The sequence below is a fragment of the Gopherus flavomarginatus genome, chromosome 5 (genome assembly GCF_025201925.1).
Source record: "Gopherus flavomarginatus isolate rGopFla2 chromosome 5, rGopFla2.mat.asm, whole genome shotgun sequence".
In the NCBI taxonomy this organism is placed as follows: Eukaryota; Metazoa; Chordata; order Testudines; family Testudinidae; genus Gopherus; species Gopherus flavomarginatus.
Window position 1 is genome coordinate 282,153 of NC_066621.1, and position 15,891 is coordinate 298,043.

Here is a 15,891-nt window from a genome sequence, read left to right on the forward strand (position 1 = left end):
AGACCTAACAAAGAGTTTAATGGGGTGAAAACATGACGGCTGGAGGGGGGGCAGGACTCCAGCCCCCTACAATGCAATGGGAACCTGTATGGCCCCCCAAGGAATCCAAGAGCCTCCCCTCTCAGTCCCTAAGCCCTTCTCTGCGCCAGGGACTGGAGTGTTAAGTTGCGGGTCCTTGGCTTGTCCCAGCCCAGGGTGCCCCATCCACGGGGGGCTCCACGCTCACATACAATACCAGCCCCCCAAACTGGCACAGTTCGGCCTGCCCCGAGTCTGGCCCGTGGGGGGCAGCGATAGTCTCTGCCCGACTGGTGGCACCCAGCCCCAGCACCGGGGGTGGGGGTGGCTCTCAGATGAGGACACTAGAGACGGGCACTTTGGTGGATCGGCCGCGCTTCGGCACCACAATCTGGTCCTCCGGCTCAGCTTCCTCCAGCAGCAGACCTGGCGGGGGGAAGGGGGAGAGTCAAGGGGCTGACAGGGTGGGCAGAGGAGCAGGCCTGGCGGAGGGAGGGGGAGAGTCGGGGGGCTGACACGCTCAGGGGGCGCTAGGGGTCAGGGGCACATACCCTGGGTGCTAAGCTTGGCCCGCTTGCGGTCGCCCTGGATGAAGAGCGCAGGTGTGTGGGCCGGGGGAGGGGTGGGAGGTGACAGGATTAGGGGGCAGCAGGAGGTGACGGGGTTGAGGGGGAGCGAGAGGTGATGGGGTTACAGGTCTGGGAGGCGCTGGGAGATGTACCCTGGGTGCTGAGCTCGGCCTGCTTGCGGTCACCCTGGATGAAGAGCCCGGGAGGGGCGGGGGGGCTGTGGGAGGTGACAGGGTTGTGGGGGAGCAGGAGGTGATGGGGTTAGGGGTCTGGGGGGTGCTGAGGGACGTACCCTGGGTGCTGAGCTCGGCCCGCTTGCGGTCGCCCTGGATGAAGAGCGCAGGTGTGTGGGCCGGGAGAGCGGCGGGAGGTGACAGGGTTAGGGGGCAGCAGGAGATGACGGGGTTGGGGGGAGCGGGAGGTGACAGGATTGGGGGTCTGGGGGGTGCTGGGGGACGTACCCTGGGTGCTGAGCTCGGCCCGCTTGCGGTCGCCCTGGATGAAGAGTGCAGTGGCGAGGAAGAAGCCGCCCCCCAGCACCCCGGCGAAGGCACTCAGCATCAGGGCGTACTGCAGACTGTGGAACTCCAGCAGGTAGGACGGGGGGCGGCCCCGCTGGATCCTGTCGCTGATCTGGGGGGCAGAGAGGGTGAGCGGAGCCATCCCACAATCCCTAGCACCCCCCCCGGCGCTGTGAGCTTCCCCCCAGCAGTGCCGCTGCCGCGCACTCACCACGCCGATGAGGTAGGGGCTGCCGGCGTCACCCAGCAGGTGGGACATGACGATCTGGAAGGACTCGGCCGTGGAGCGGCGTGTGGGGACCACCACGTACTGCAGGTGAGAGGGGCCGGGTCAGCACAGGCGTGGGGGCCCTGCCCCCCATCCACCCTGCTGTGTTTCTGTCTGCCCCTGCCCCTCCCCCTGCTCTGTGTCCGTCTGTCTGTCCCTGCCGCCCCAGGTCGCTCCCATGGGCTGGTTGACGGGGTGGGGTGTCGCTCCCAGGGGCTGGATCAGGGGAAGGGGGGGAGTGGGGGGTTGCTCACAGGGGCTGGTTAAGGGCCGGAGGGGGGGAGGGTTGCTCGCAGGGGCTGGGGTGGAGGGTGGTGGTCATTCCCAGGGGCCGGCTAGGGGCCGGGGGAGGGGTGTCACTCTCAGGGGCTGGCTAGGGGCGGGGGGGTGTCACTCCCAGGGGCTGGCTAGGGACCGGGGGAGGGGGGGTGTTGCTCCCAGGGGCCGGCTAGGGGCCAGGGGAGGGGGGGTGTCACTCCCCGGGGCTGGCTGGGGCTGGGGGGCGGGGGGGTGTTGCTCCCAGAGGCCAGCTAGGGGCTGGGGGGTGTCGCTCCCAGGGGCCGGGGCGGCGCTGGCCCCGTGGCTCCGGACACGTGGCCGCAGGACGGACTCACCAGCAGGATGTCCGCCACAATGGCCCAGTTCAGGGACAGCAGCGTCTCCCCAATGAAGATAAACACCTGCAGGGGGAGGGGCCCGGTTACTGAGGCTAAGGACCCCCCCTGCCTCTCCCTGAGTCCTCTCTCCCCTGCCAACGCTGGGCACCCCGCACAAAAGTGTGTGGAGTGTCCACCCCCAATCCTGCTCCCCTCAGTCCCGAGCACCCCCAACCCCTCTCTCCTCGGTCCCAAGCACCCCCTAGTCCTGCTCTCCTTGGTCCCGAGCACCCCTCAGTCCTCTTCCCCTCGGTCCTGATCACCCCCCAGCCCTGCTCCCCTCGGTCCCAAGTATGGCCTGGCTCCAGGCACCACCCCCCCCAGCCTCACGTAGGTGGCAATGCTGCTGCCCTGGCCCCCCCCACAAGCCCTGCCCCTGGGACTCACGTAGGTGGCGACACTGCTGCCCTGGGCCCTCCCCAGCCCTGCCCCCATCGGACTCATGTAGGTGGCGACGCTGCTGCTCTGGGCCCCCCAGCCCCCCAGGACTCACGTAGGTGGCGATGCTGCTGCCCTGGCCCCCCGGCCCCCCAGGACTCACGTAGGTGGCGACGCTGCTGCCCCGCGGCCCCCCCCAGGACTCACGTAGGTGGCGACGCTGCTGCCCTGGCCCCCCGCGGCCCCCCAGGACTCACGTAGGTGGCGACGCTGCTGCCCCCCGGCCCCCCAGGACTCACGTAGGTGGCGACGCTGCTGCCCCGCGGCCCCCCGCGGCCCCCCAGGACTCACGTAGGTGGCGATGCTGCTGCCCTGGCCCCTCGCGGCCCCCCAGGACTCACGTAGGTGGCGATGCTGCTGCCCTGGCCCCCAGCGGCCCCCCAGGACTCACGTAGGTGGCGACGCTGCTGCCCCCCGGCCCCCCCCCGGACTCATGTAGGTGGCGATGCTGCTGCCCTGGCCCCTCGCGGCCCCCCAGAACTCACGTAGGTGGCGACGCTGCTGCCCCCCGGCCCCCCGCGGCCCCCCAGGACTCACGTAGGTGGCGACGCTGCTGCCCCCCGGCCCCCCGCGGCCCCCCAGGACTCACGTAGGTGGCGACGCTGCTGCCCCCCGGCCCCCCAGGACTCACGTAGGTGGCGACGCTGCTGCCCCCCGGCCCCCCGCGGCCCCCCAGGACTCACGTAGGTGGCGACGCTGCTGCCCCCCGGCCCCCCACGGCCCCCCAGGACTCACGTAGGTGGCGACGCTGCTGCCCCCCGGCCCCCCGCGGCCCCCCAGGACTCACGTAGGTGGCGACGCTGCTGCCCCCCGGCCCCCCGCGGCCCCCCAGGACTCACGTAGGTGGCGACGCTGCTGCCCCCTGGCCCCCCGCGGCCCCCCAGGACTCACGTAGGTGGCGACGCTGCTGCCCCCCGGCCCCCCGCGGCCCCCCAGGACTCACGTAGGTGGCGACGCTGCTGCCCCCCGGCCCCCCGCGGCCCCCCAGGACTCACGTAGGTGGCGACGCTGCTGCCCTGCGCACACACCAGGGCCAGGAAGAGGAAGGGCGCGGAGCCCAGCAGGCCGGCGGCGCAGACCAGGGGGTCGGCCCGGGGGTTGGTTCTGCGGAGGCGCTTGGAGATCTCCACGCCCGCCCCCACGCCCAGGAAGCCCGTCACACAGGTGATGAGCCCGAAGATCAGGCTGTGAAGACAGGGGAGTCAGAGGTCATGGGGAGAGAACAGCCTCGACACCGGGGGTCAGAGTTCAGGGGTCATGGGGAGAGAACAGCCTCGACACCGGGGGTCAGAGTTCAGGGGTCACGGGGAGGGAACGGCCCCAGCACCAGGAGTCAGAGTTCAGGGGTCATTGTGGAGGGAATGGCCCTGACACCGGGGGTCAGAGTTCAGGGGTCACGGGGAGGGAACGGCCCCAGCACCAGGAGTCAGAGTTCAGGGGTCATTGTGGAGGGAATGGCCCTGACACCGGGGGTCAGAGTTCAGGGGTCACTGGAGAGGGAATTGCCCCGACATCAAGGGTCAGAGTTCAGAGGTCATTGGGGAGGGAACGGCCCCGGCATCGGGTATCAGTTCAGAGGTCACTGGGGAGGGAACAGCCCCAGCATTGGGGGTCAGGATTCTGGGGTCACTGGGGGGGGTACATCCCCGGCACTGGGGGTTAGAGTTCTGGGGTCACTGGGGAGGGAACTGCCCCGACATGGCGGGGGGGGTGTCAGAGTTCAGGGTCATTGGGGGAAAGAACGGCCCCAATTCCAGAGCTCAGAGGTCACCGGAGAGGGAATGGCCCCGGCATTGGGGGTCAGAGTTCAGGAGTCACTGGGGAGGGAATAGCCCCGGTACTGGGGGTCAGAGTTCAGAGCCAGGCCCCCCAAGGGCGCTCACCTCTGCTGGGAGCTGCAGGTGTCCTTGTCGGGGCAGGGCCGGCACTGCCCCGTGGCCAGGCAGGAGCGGTACAGGAACGCCGGGGCCCACAGCGCCAGCGACCCCGTCACGAACGCCACCGCCGTGAAGCCCAGCGACGACAGCACAAAGCTGCGGCTGCCGGGGGGGAGGGGGGAAAAGTGAGAGCCCCCCCCCGAGCACCGATCCCCTCCTGCTCCCCCCAGCCCCACCAAGTACCAAGCCCCTTCTGCTCCCCCCAGCCCCCCCAAGCACCGATCCTCTCCTGCTCCCCCCACCTCCCCGAGAACCGAGCCCCCCCAAGCACCGATCCCCTCCTGCTCCCCCCAGTCCCCTGCCAACCCCCAGCCCCCCGAGAACTGAGCCCCTCCTGCTCCCCTCAGCCCCTCTGCTGACCCACAGTCCCGCTCCTCCCAGCCCCACCCCATTCCTCCCAGTCCCCTGCCAATCCCCAGATCAGTCCCCTCCTCACAGCTGCATATTGACCTCCAGTGCCTCTCACCCCTCCCAGCCCTATACCCTGCTCCTCCCAGCCCCACCTTCTCCTGACCCCCCCACTTCCTGCTCCTCCCATCCCTGGCCCCTGCTGAGCACCCACAGTTCTCTCTTCACTGGGACCCAACGTGCTGCCCCACTCACTTGCGGCTCAGTGCCCTGATGTCAGCGGCCCAGGAGGTGTAGCGCAGGGGGGAGTCGGAATGACGCTCCACGGCCCCCCGTGGTGGCTCCCGCAGCACCGTGACCAGCAGCACCACAGCCACCACACCCAGCGCCGGTGTCACCTGGGGGGCAGAGAGGGTGACCCCGTGTCACCAAGTGGGGGATTTTCTTAATGTTTGGTATGAATATTGTATGTGCCTCGGTTTCCCCCAGGTGTTGCAGCTGAATTTCAGACAGAGCGGCAGAAGGATCCCTCCACAGACAAGCTGAAGGGCCTTGCTGGTCGCAGGGCTGAGGAACCCTTAAGGGGGGCTGCAGGGAAAGATTCCCTTCGGGGGCTGGTGGAGAGGTTCAACTGGGACCCTGAAGATGATGCTGAGGACATTCCTGGGCCAGCATCTGCAGGACGGGAACACGTACTTACCCCACCTGCTGTCCGCGTACCCCATGGGGGTTCTCTCCTTTGCAGCTGCTGTATGGGAGGGGAGTGAGGGGACCCCGGCTTGGGGAGGGCCGGACGGGAGAGGAAGGCTCCCCTGATGGAGAACCAGTGCTGGATCATGTACTGACCTTCCAGGAAAAGCTCACAGGCTCATGGGTCCAGCCAGGGAGAACCCAGCCAGGGCCCTGCTACGACCGCTCAGCCTATGGCACCGGGACCAGGTGAGGGTCTCATCCCAGGAGAAGAATAAGCTGCAATAAGCCCTGGGACAGACCCTTCAAGGACATCCAGCAGCTGAATGAGGAGAACGATGTGGTAGAACTGCCCAGCCGGGCTGACAGCCACCGAGGGGACCAGGTGTCACGGAGTCACCGGGCGATGCTCTGGAACTGCTCCCCACCAAGCCAGGCAGGACTCTGGGGAGCCTCCTCTCCCTTGGAGCAGACTTGTTCAGGGCAAGAAGCTCCCACGGCTTCACCTCCTGGGTCTCTCCTTGGAGCATTCAGCATCCTCTGCCCCTCCGTGCGCTTCCCACAGCGAGTCCGCCCCAGCGGGGTCCTGGGGGGGCCACAGGGTCCTGCACCCCCACTTTGCAGTCAGACGTGACTCTCAGCCAGCCAGTAAAACAGAGGTTTATTAGATGACAGGAACAGGGTCTAAAACAGAGCTTGTAGGTACAGAGAACCGGACCCCTCGGCCGGGTCCATTCTGGGGGTCAGTGAGCCAGACCCCCAGGTCTGCCCTCCACTCCTCAACCCCAGCCAGCTCCAGACTAACAACCCCCCCAGCCCCTCCTCTCTCCTCAGCCCCTTTCCCGGGCCAGGAGGTCACCTGATCTCTTTGTCTCCAACACCTTCAACTGGCACCTTTGCAGAGGGGGGGCCCAGTCCATCAGTTGCTAGGAGACAGAGTGCCAGGCATTTAGGTGCACTGTCCCTTTGCTCTTCAGCAATCACATGCCCTTATCCCACCACCTAGATACTTAAGATCTGCATAGGGGACACTGAGGCACCAACACAGTATTCAGAGGAAACATCAAGAACATTCCCAGTTCGTCACACCAGGTCAACATGATGGAGCCAAACTGTGAGAGAAGCTGGTCCTGGCCGTGTGTGGCCAGTGGGACAAGGGGGAAGATCCCCTGGTGGGTCTCTTCCCTGAAACAGGAGCTGGCTCCCCTCTCTGACCAGCTAACCCTGCTCAGCAGGCAGAGATCAGAGAGGTGCCGCGTGTGACAGTGGGAAGTTTCTTCTTGAGGTTTTGCATGAATACAGTGTGTGACTCAGTTCCCCATGTGTTACACAAGACCTAGGTGGTGGGGAAAGGGAGTCTGGTTTTTGCTGAGACTGAGTGGGCAGGTGGGGCTGCCTCTGGCTGCCTGCCCAGAGAATGGCGGAAGCATTCTATAACCTGGCAAGGGCACCTGCAACGAGCTGGAGCCAGGGGAGAGGCGCAGACCTTTTGCCCGGGAAAAAGGCAAAGGACATGGGGGGGGGGGGGGGGCGGCAATGGGCATATCTGAGGCTGGGCCGTCTGCTGGCTAGAGCTGGGGGGCCAGGGCACGAGGCCCTGCATCCCCCCATGACGGACTCTGCTGAATGTCTCTGATGTCTGTGCTAACAAGCCCTGTTCTATGCTGGGTTCCTGTCAACTAATAACCCGTCTGTGTCACACTGGCTGGGGCTCCTGGCTGGCTTTGGAGTTGGGGGGCAGGATCCTTTGGGGGGCATGTGAGGCTTCCCCAGGAGTCCCATCGCTGCGGGGAGCCCCGGGGTGAATGGGGCTGAACGCTCCAAGGTCAGACCCAGGGAGGCCGAAGCCAAGCAGGCTTCTTGTGCTGGTGAGAGTGAGCAGAGTCACGCTGCCCTGGAGACCTGCCAGACTTCATTCAGAGCGGCCAGGAGACCGACCCCATGTTCCTACCCGGGGCAGCGTTCTCCAGCCAGCTGGGGCTCGCGAACCTGGCTGGCCACCATGTGGGGACAGGAGCCCACCCTCCCGTCAGGTGCTCCCTGTTCACAGTCACCGGGAACACAGCCCAGGGCTGGAGGGAGGGATCAGGGAGATGCTGGCTTTGGGGGTGATCCAGCCATCCTCCAGCCCCAGGGCCTCTCCTGTGGGGCTGGTCCCTAGGAAAGATGGGTCTATCCATGTCTGTGTGGCCTATCGGAAGCTCAATGCCATCACCCTGTCCGGTGCCTGCCCCATGCCTGGGCCTGATGAGATCCTAGACAAGTTGTGGGGGACTCAGTACCCCATGACCAGAGATCTCACCAAAGGCTGCTGGCAGGTGCCTTTGGATTCAGAGGCCAGGCTGAAATCTGCCTTTATCATCCCCTGGGGCTCTGTGAGCTCCTGGTCCTGCCTTTCGGCCTCAAGGAGGCACCGGCGTCAGGGGATCAGTTACTGAGGGGGTGGATAATATCTATGTCGTTAGCCAGACCTGGGAGGACCGGGTGTCCCAGGTGAAGAGGGGGCTGGATCGTCTCCAGGAGGCAGGACTGACTGTAAAAGCTGGGACATCCCAGGTGAGGATGACAGAGGTGTCATACCTGGGCCACAAAGTGGGGAGCGCCTGCCTAAAGCCAGAGCCAGCCAAGGTGGGGGCGATCAGAGACTGGCCGCTCCCCAGACTGAGAACCAGGTTAAGAAGTGATTATTCCCGTCTATTTGGCACTGGTGAGGCCACACCTGGAGTATTGCATCCAGCTTTGGGCCCCCTACTACAGAAGGGATGTGGACAAATTGGAGACAGTCCAGTGGAGGGCAACAAAAATGATCAGGGGTCTGGGGCACATGACTTATGAGGAGAGGCTGAGGGAACTGGGATTGTTTAGTCTGCAGAAGAGAAGAATGAGGCTGGGGCTGATAGCTGCTTTCAACTCCCTGAAGGGGGTTCCAAAGAGGATGGATCTAGACTGTTCTCAGTGGTGGCAGATGACAGAACAAGGAGCAATGGTCTCAAGATGCAGTGGGGAAAGTCTCGGTTGGATATTAGGAAACACTATTTCACTAGGAGGGTGGTGAAGCATGGGAATGGGTTCCCTAGGGAGGTGGTGGAATCTCCTTCCTTAGAGGTTTTTAAGGTCTGGCTTGACAAAGCCCTGGCTGGGATGATTTAGCTGGGGTTGGTCCTGCTTTGAGCAGGGAGTTGGACTAGATACCAACTGAAGTCCCTTTCAATCCTGACATTCTATGGGTCTATGAAATGGGCCCAGGCCTTTACTGGGATGGGGGGGCACTGCCGGAGGTTTGTGCACCACTTCATCTCCCTGTCAGCTCCCAGCACAGAGCTTTGCGAGAAGGGGAAGCCAGACACGCTGGTCTGGACTGGGCAGTGCCGGGGACTCTCTAGGCGCTGAAGGAGGCTCTGCTCAGGGGCCCAGTGCTGGGAACCCCCGAATTTGACAAGCCCTTTATGGTGTTCACAGTTGCTCCAGACGCAGTGCGGGGCACGGTGCTGAAGCTAAGGGGGAGAAAGCCCCCATCAGGTACCTGAGCAGGACACTGCTGCCCCGGGAGCAGGGCTACGCGGCCATCGAGAAGCAGTGCCTGGCCTGGGGTGGACTCTTAAAAAGCTGCAGTCGGATCTCTTTGGGCGACACTTCACCGTGTACACCGACCACTCTCCCCTGACCAGGCTGCACCAGATGAGAGGGGCCAACGCCAAGCTCCTGAGGTGGAGCCTGCTCCTGCAGGATGATGAGATGGAACGGTCCATGTGAAGGGGAGTGCAAATGTTACAGCCGATGCTTTGTCCCGGAGAGGGGCCCTGAACTTCCCCAGGTCACCGGCTGAGGCGACCCTGCCCAGTTCGGTCTCACAGTGGGGAGAGATCTGACAAAGTGGGGGATTTTCTTAATATTTTGTATGAATGTTCTATGGGCCCTGGTTTCCCCTGTGTATTGCACAATTCATTTTGTGGTGGGGCAAGTGTGTTTGATCTTTGCAGAGACTCCTGAAAGGGCACAGGACTCTGGAAAGGTTGAGAACTGCTGCCTAAGACCAGGTGTGACTGTCACCCAGCAGCTGTCTGGGCCCAGACAATGATCAGACACTTTGTAACTTAGCAACTGATGGCGGGGGTGGGGGGAGCACCTTTGGGATGAAGAACAAAGGTTTGCCTGGGAAAGATGACAAAGGACAAGGAGGGGCAGCTCTGGGTGTGACGGAGGGTCAGAGGGTCGTTGGTCTGGAGGGGAGAACCCGGGCTCGACCAAGATGGACCTTGCTGAAAGTTCGTGCTTTCTCTGCTAACAAGGTCTGTTCTATGCTGTGCTCCCGACAGCTAACTGGGACTGCGACAAAGTGGGAATGTTCTTCATGTTTTCTCTGAATACTGCGTGTGCCTCAGTTTCCCCTGTGTGTTACTCAAGTGTTTGGGGGTGGGATGAGGGTGTGTGATCGTTGCAGTGCCCCCCAGCGGGCAGGTGTGACTGTGACTGGCTGCCTGGGACAGAGAATGGCCGACACTGTCACCTGGCAGGCGATGGCCAGGTCCTTCCTCTGCAAGGACCAGCCAGAAGTGGGAGGTGTCGACCAGGTGACCTGCTGGCCTGAGAAAGAGACAAAGGAATGGGGGAGGTGGGGGGGGTGGGCACAGGGGTCTGGAGCCAGGCAGCCGTAACCAGGCAGCTCCTGTTTGGGACTCGGAGGGGAGAGTCCAGGACTCGGGGTCCTCCCAAGATGGGCTTAGCTGGAAGTCCCCGATGTCTGTGCTAACAAGCCCTGTTCTGCACTGGGCTCTTGAGGGCTGATAGCCCGTCTGGGTCACACGATGACTGGGAGTCCCGGCTGCCTGCGGAGTGGGGGGGGGGCGCGAGTCATGGCTGGCTGCGGTGGGGGTGGCGGCCCTCTGGCTGCCCCAGGGCCCCGTCCAGGGGGACTCGCTGCGGGGAGCTCATGGGGTGAATGGGGGGCTGGACGCCCCGAGGTCAGACCCAGGATGCTCCCCCTACTGATAATGTTCCCTGAGGGGTGTCACAGAACAAAAGGGTCCTGTCAGCATGTCACTTGGGGGCTCCAGAGCCCCGAGCCAGCCCTCGTGACACCCCGCCCCCGCCCAGCTCCCCAGACTCACCCGCAGGGCCCAGTGCCAGTCCTCAGCCAAGTCCTTCACCTTCGAGCCCACGATGTAGCCCAGCCCACTGAGGGGGAAGGCAGAGGTTAGAGCCAGGACCCGCTGCCCCCCAACACCCACACCCCACCACTCGGCCCTTACCCAAACTGCCCCAAAACCTGCCCTCCAACCCAACACCAATGCCATATGCCCACTGCCCCCAACTCCAGGCTCCCACCCCCACCCTGCCCCTGGGCTCCCATCCCACCGTCACTGCTTCCACCACCTCCTCCATACTGCCCGCTCTGACCCCAACACCCCTTACCCAACCCGCACCTGTCCCTCAACACTCCTTACACTCACCCCCCACCTACTGGGGGGGGGAGGGGAGAACTGGGACTCCCACCCCTGCCCGGCCTGTCCTGTGCCCCCCAGCGCCCCTCACCTGCCGACGGGGATGGCGAAGTAGAAGAAGGCCAGCATGCGGCTGCGCTGGTCGCTAACGAACAGGTCGGCGATGATGGTGGGGGCGATGGTGGAGTAGCTGGCCTCCCCCACCCCCACCAGCCCCCGCGTCACCAGCAGCAGCCAGAACTGCTGTGGGGGGAAGGGGGAGAGACAGCTCAGGGACGGCAATGCACCCCGGCCTGCTGAGGGGCTGAGACGCCCAGGAACGGGAACCTCACCCCCCAGCTCCCCACGAGTCACAGGCCTGGCCCGGCCACCCCCACGACCATAAACTCCCCATCACGCTGAGGAGCCTGGAGATGGGGGAACCCAGTACAGGGGAGCGAGGGATACTCAGTGGGGGCAACCCCGCTTGCACCGCCTCACCCCGAGCACCATGGGGTGCAGCCTGCGCCCCACGCCCTGCGGGCACAGCTCCCCCCATACACAGCCCCCAGTCCCTCTGCACCGCTCCAGCTCTCACCCCCTCCACCCTGCACCTGCCCTGCATGCACATCCCCAGCCCCGCTGCACCCCCTTAGTCCTGGGGGAATTCTCCATCAAAAAATTAAATATTCTGTGCACAATCTTTTAAAATTCTGCAGATTTTATTTGTCAAAACAACACTACATAATCACGCCAGTTTCAATTATTTTGGTAATTTATTTCAATGTACCTTTCAGCAAGGGCTTCTGAAGCAACAGACACAAACAAATCCCCCCAGGAGTAGAGAGCTAAAGAAACCCCTCTGACAACCCAGTTCCTGTTCCTCTGCCCCTTTCCCCCCTCTCACAACACCTCACCACAAAGGCCCACCGCAGGGTCCCCTGGCCCAGATACCAGCATCCCCCTCCCGAGCCCAGCCATGGACCCTCAAGCCCAGGCACCTGCCCTCCTCCCTGCCAGAACTCAGCCACAGTCCCCCCTTGCCCAGACACTCGCCCCCCTCCGCCCCAGAGCCCAGAGGGAGAAACAGCCCGATGTTCGACCCCAGGCTTGCATGGAGTTTCCTGCACACCACCGATTCCTTCCCCCAAAGCAGGCTGGGAACTTCAGCTGCCAGGAGCCCTCCAGCTCCCTTCCTTTCCCCCCAGCATTGTTCTCTCTGTGCGCTGGGCTCTGTGGGTCAAGCAGCCCTGCAGCCCATTTCTGTGGGGGAAAGGAAATTCTGTGCACATGTTAATTTCTGCAAAATTGACTCCTGGGGGAATTCTCTGCTATGCTAGTTAACCCAGCACTACTGTGCATGTGCATAATTAATAAGCCATGCATATTTTTAATTTTTTGTGCAGAAAAAAAGGTTCTGCCGAAATGTTGCTGCAGTTCCACCTTTTGCCCTCCAGAGGGTGCTGTGGCACAAGAACAACAGACAACAACTTCTGCAGTTCCATTTGGCCCATCAGAGGGCGCTGTGGTGCTAGAACACAGCCGCAGCTCCCGGCCAGCAAGGGCAGAGAAAGAGCCTGCCTTCTGCGCAGAGGGCCGGGTCAGGAGAAGGGGCTATGGGGAGACAGACAGCGTGGGGTACTGGGGGGCCAGATGGGCGCATACGGGCTAGTGGGGGAAGGCAGATTGGGGCAGGGGCTGAATGGGCGTGGAGGCGCAGGGACACATGGTAATGGGGGAGGGCGTACAGGGACACATAAGGGCAGGGGGGGCTGAGTGGGGGCAGAGACACATGGGGACAGGGACACATGGGGCTGGGGGAAGGGGCACAGGGACACACAAGGGACAGGGGAGTGGCTGAGTGGGGCAGAGACACATGGGGCTGGGGGAAGGGGCACAGGGACACATGGTAATGGGGGAGGGGGTACAGGGACACATAAGGGCAGGGGGCCTGAGGAGGCACAGAGACACATGGGGACACGGGAGTGGGTACAGGGACACATGGGGACGGGGTGGCTGAGTGGGGGCAGAGACACATGGGGACACGGCAGTGGGTACAGGGACACATGGGGACGGGGTGGCTGAGTGGGGGCAGACACATGGGGCTGGGGGAAGGGGCACAGGGACACACAAAGGACAGGGGAAGGGGGTGCAGAACCACCTGGGGATGGGGCAGTGGGTGTCTGAGTGGGGGTGGAGGGAAACGTGGACGGGGGTGCAAAGACACATGGGGGTGGCAGGGACAGGGCAAATGTGCCTGACTGAATGGGGGGCTAGGGATCAGCCAGGGTCTGCATGGGGGAAGCTCCCTAACAATCCCTCCGCATCCCCCCCAAAAACCTGTTCCAGACTTTTCCCACCCACACCCAACAACCCTCCAAGTTCACAGCCAGGCTCCTTCCCTCTCCCTCAGCTCCTCCGTTCCCCCCGGCTCCCCCCAGCCTTTGTCTGCATCTGAGAGGGGTGGGAAATATGGTTCCATATGGTAGTTTACAGGAATTATTACGGGGTTAATATGCCTAGTAAGGAACCTACTTGTCAAAAAACATTTCCTGAATCTTTTTTGTTGTCTGTATTGTTTCAGACGTACTTGCTGACAGTATTTTAAAATAAATGAGCAAAAATAATTGAAACTGGTGTGATTATATTGTGTTATTTTGAGAAATACAATATGTAGAATTTTAAGATTTTGTGCACAAACATAAAATTTTTCTTGCAGAATTTCGAATTTTTTTGGTGCAGAATTCCCACAAGAGTAAAAATTCTGCATTGAGCAATGGCACAGAATTCGCCCAGGAGTACCCCCTGCACCGGTCCAGCCCCTCATCTCCACACTGCACCCGCCCTGCGCGCGGCCTGCCAGCCGGTACCTCCTGGGGGATGAAGCTGGACCCCAGCGTGACGGCCGACCAGAAGGCAATGCCCAGACAAAGCAGGCGCTTGCGGTGGTAGCGGTCGCCCAGGTACCCGAAAATCGGGGCCAGCACCATGTAGCTGCTGATGAACACTGCGGAAGGGCGGGGAGTGAGACCTGGGGCACTGCACTGTGCCCAGCCCCTCCCCCATAAACCCTCCACCCCCAGCCCTCCCCACCGGAGAAGATGCTGCCCCAGCCCCCAGAGGGCGTCACCCCACACATACGGTGCATCCCTTCCCCCATTGCTATGAGATTCCCCCTCCCTTCCCCTGCCCCCATACCTGTCTGGAGGAGCCCGGAGCTGCTGTCTCCAATGCGAAAGAACGACTCAATATCAGGCAGGATGCCTGGGGAACCGGAGGGGGGAGGGGTGTGTGTTAGAAAGTGGGGAGAGCCCCCCATGGACCCTGCAGCCCCCCCTCTGCCAATCCCTAGCCCACCTCCCGCAGTAGATCTCCACACCCCATGCAGTCCCCCCGACTTCTCTTGGCCCCAAACCCCCACTGCTCACACAACCCTCTCCATCATGCGGCCCCGACCTCCCACAGCCCCCCCATGCACACACCACGGCCCCCCTCCCTACAGCCCTCACCGGCCACGGTGAAGCGGTCCATGTAGTTGAGCAGGTTGATGTAGCAGAGAACGGCGACGATCATCACCGAGCGGGAGTATGAGATTCCGGTGACGCTGTGCACCCCCACTTCCGGCTGCCCCCCCTCCGCCGCGTCCGCCTCCGTCTCGTCCGCCTGGCTCAGGAATGGGGCAGCATCGGGAAGGGGGCCGTGCCGGGTCGCCATGGCCGGGGGGTGTGCAGCTGTCTCACGGGGAGCCTGGCTCCAGAGCGGGGCCTGCGGAGCGTGGAGGGGGGGGGGAGTTACCCCAGGACTACGGCTCCCCCTGCCAGTCACGACCCCCATTCCCCAATAGTCCCGCCCCCTGCCTCCCACCCCACAGAACCCTGCCCATCACCTACGCAACCCCCAAGAGCCCCACCCCCGACCTCCCATCGCGCCATAACCCTGGGCCCATCAACTCCCAAACCAAGCAACAGCCATCCCCCCACGACCTCGCCCGCCCCCACCGAGCCCTGCTCCCATGACGTCCCATCCCCCCACGACCTCGCCCGCCCCCACCGGGCCCTGCTCCCACGACCTCCCATCCCCCCACGACCTCGCCCGCCCCCACCGAGCCCTGCTCCCACGACCTCCCATCCCCACACGACCTCGCCCGCCCCCACCGAGCCCTGCTCCCATGACCTCCCATCCCCCCACGACCTCGCCCGCCCCCACCGGGCCCTGCTCCCACGACCTCCCATCCCCCCACGACCTCGCCCGCCCCCACCGAGCCCTGCTCCCATGACGTCCCATCCCCCCAAGACCTCGCCCGCCCCCACCGAGCCCTGCTCCCACGACCTCCCATCCCCCCACGACCTCGCCCGCCCCCACCGAGCCCTGCTCCCACGACCTCCCATCCCCCCACGACCTCCCCCGCCACCACCGAGCCCTGCTCCCATGACCTCCCATCCCCCCACGACCTCGCCCGCCCCCACCGAGCCCTGCTCCCATGACCTCCCATCCCCCCCACGACCTTCCCCGCCCCCACCGAGCCCTGCTCCCATGACCTCCCATCCCCCCACGACCTCCCCAGCTCCCATTGAGCCCTGCTCCCATGACGTCCCATCCCCCCACGACCTCGCCCGCCCCCACCGGGCCCTGCTCCCACGACCTCCCATCCCCCCACAACCTCGCCCGCCCCCACCGAGCCCTGCTCCCATGACGTCCCATCCCCCCAAGACCTCGCCCGCCCCCACCGAGCCCTGCTCCCACGACCTCCCATCCCCCCACGACCTCGCCCGCCCCCACCGAGCCCTGCTCCCACGACCTCCCATCCCCCCACGACCTCGCCCGCCCCCACCGGGCCCTGCTCCCATGACCTCCCATCCCCCCACGACCTCGCCCGCCCCCACCGAGCCCTGCTCCCATGACCTCCCATCCCCCACGACCTTCCCCGCCCCCACCGAGCCCTGCTCCCATGACCTCCCATCCCCCCACGACCTTCCCCAACCCCACCCGGCCCTGCTCCCATGACCTCCCATTCCCTCACGAACTC

The 15,891-nt window shown here is 64.0% G+C and overlaps 1 protein-coding gene across 3 annotated transcripts; it reads right to left on the minus strand.

Moving 5' to 3' along the window:
• Position 1: 1 nt before the first annotated feature.
• SPNS1 (SPNS lysolipid transporter 1, lysophospholipid) lies at positions 2-14,780 on the minus strand. 3 transcript variants are annotated; one of them, XM_050955909.1, is made up of 12 exons: positions 14,375-14,759; positions 14,064-14,129; positions 13,736-13,872; positions 10,978-11,129; positions 10,554-10,620; positions 5,011-5,153; positions 4,354-4,503; positions 3,466-3,655; positions 1,991-2,056; positions 1,320-1,418; positions 1,049-1,220; positions 2-444 (listed from the first exon to the last, which is right to left on the minus strand). In XM_050955909.1, exons 1-12 carry the CDS (start codon positions 14,697-14,699, stop codon positions 350-352), a joined length of 1,662 nt encoding a protein of 553 aa, XP_050811866.1. In that variant the 5' UTR covers positions 14,700-14,759; the 3' UTR covers positions 2-349. The 3 variants fall into 3 exon arrangements, with proteins under 3 accessions (XP_050811866.1, XP_050811865.1, XP_050811867.1); XM_050955908.1 differs by having other exon boundaries at positions 4,354-4,509; positions 14,375-14,730; XM_050955910.1 differs by lacking the exon at positions 2-444 and having other exon boundaries at positions 1,122-1,220; positions 3,414-3,655; positions 4,354-4,509; positions 14,375-14,780.
• Positions 14,781-15,891: the final 1,111 nt, after the last annotated feature.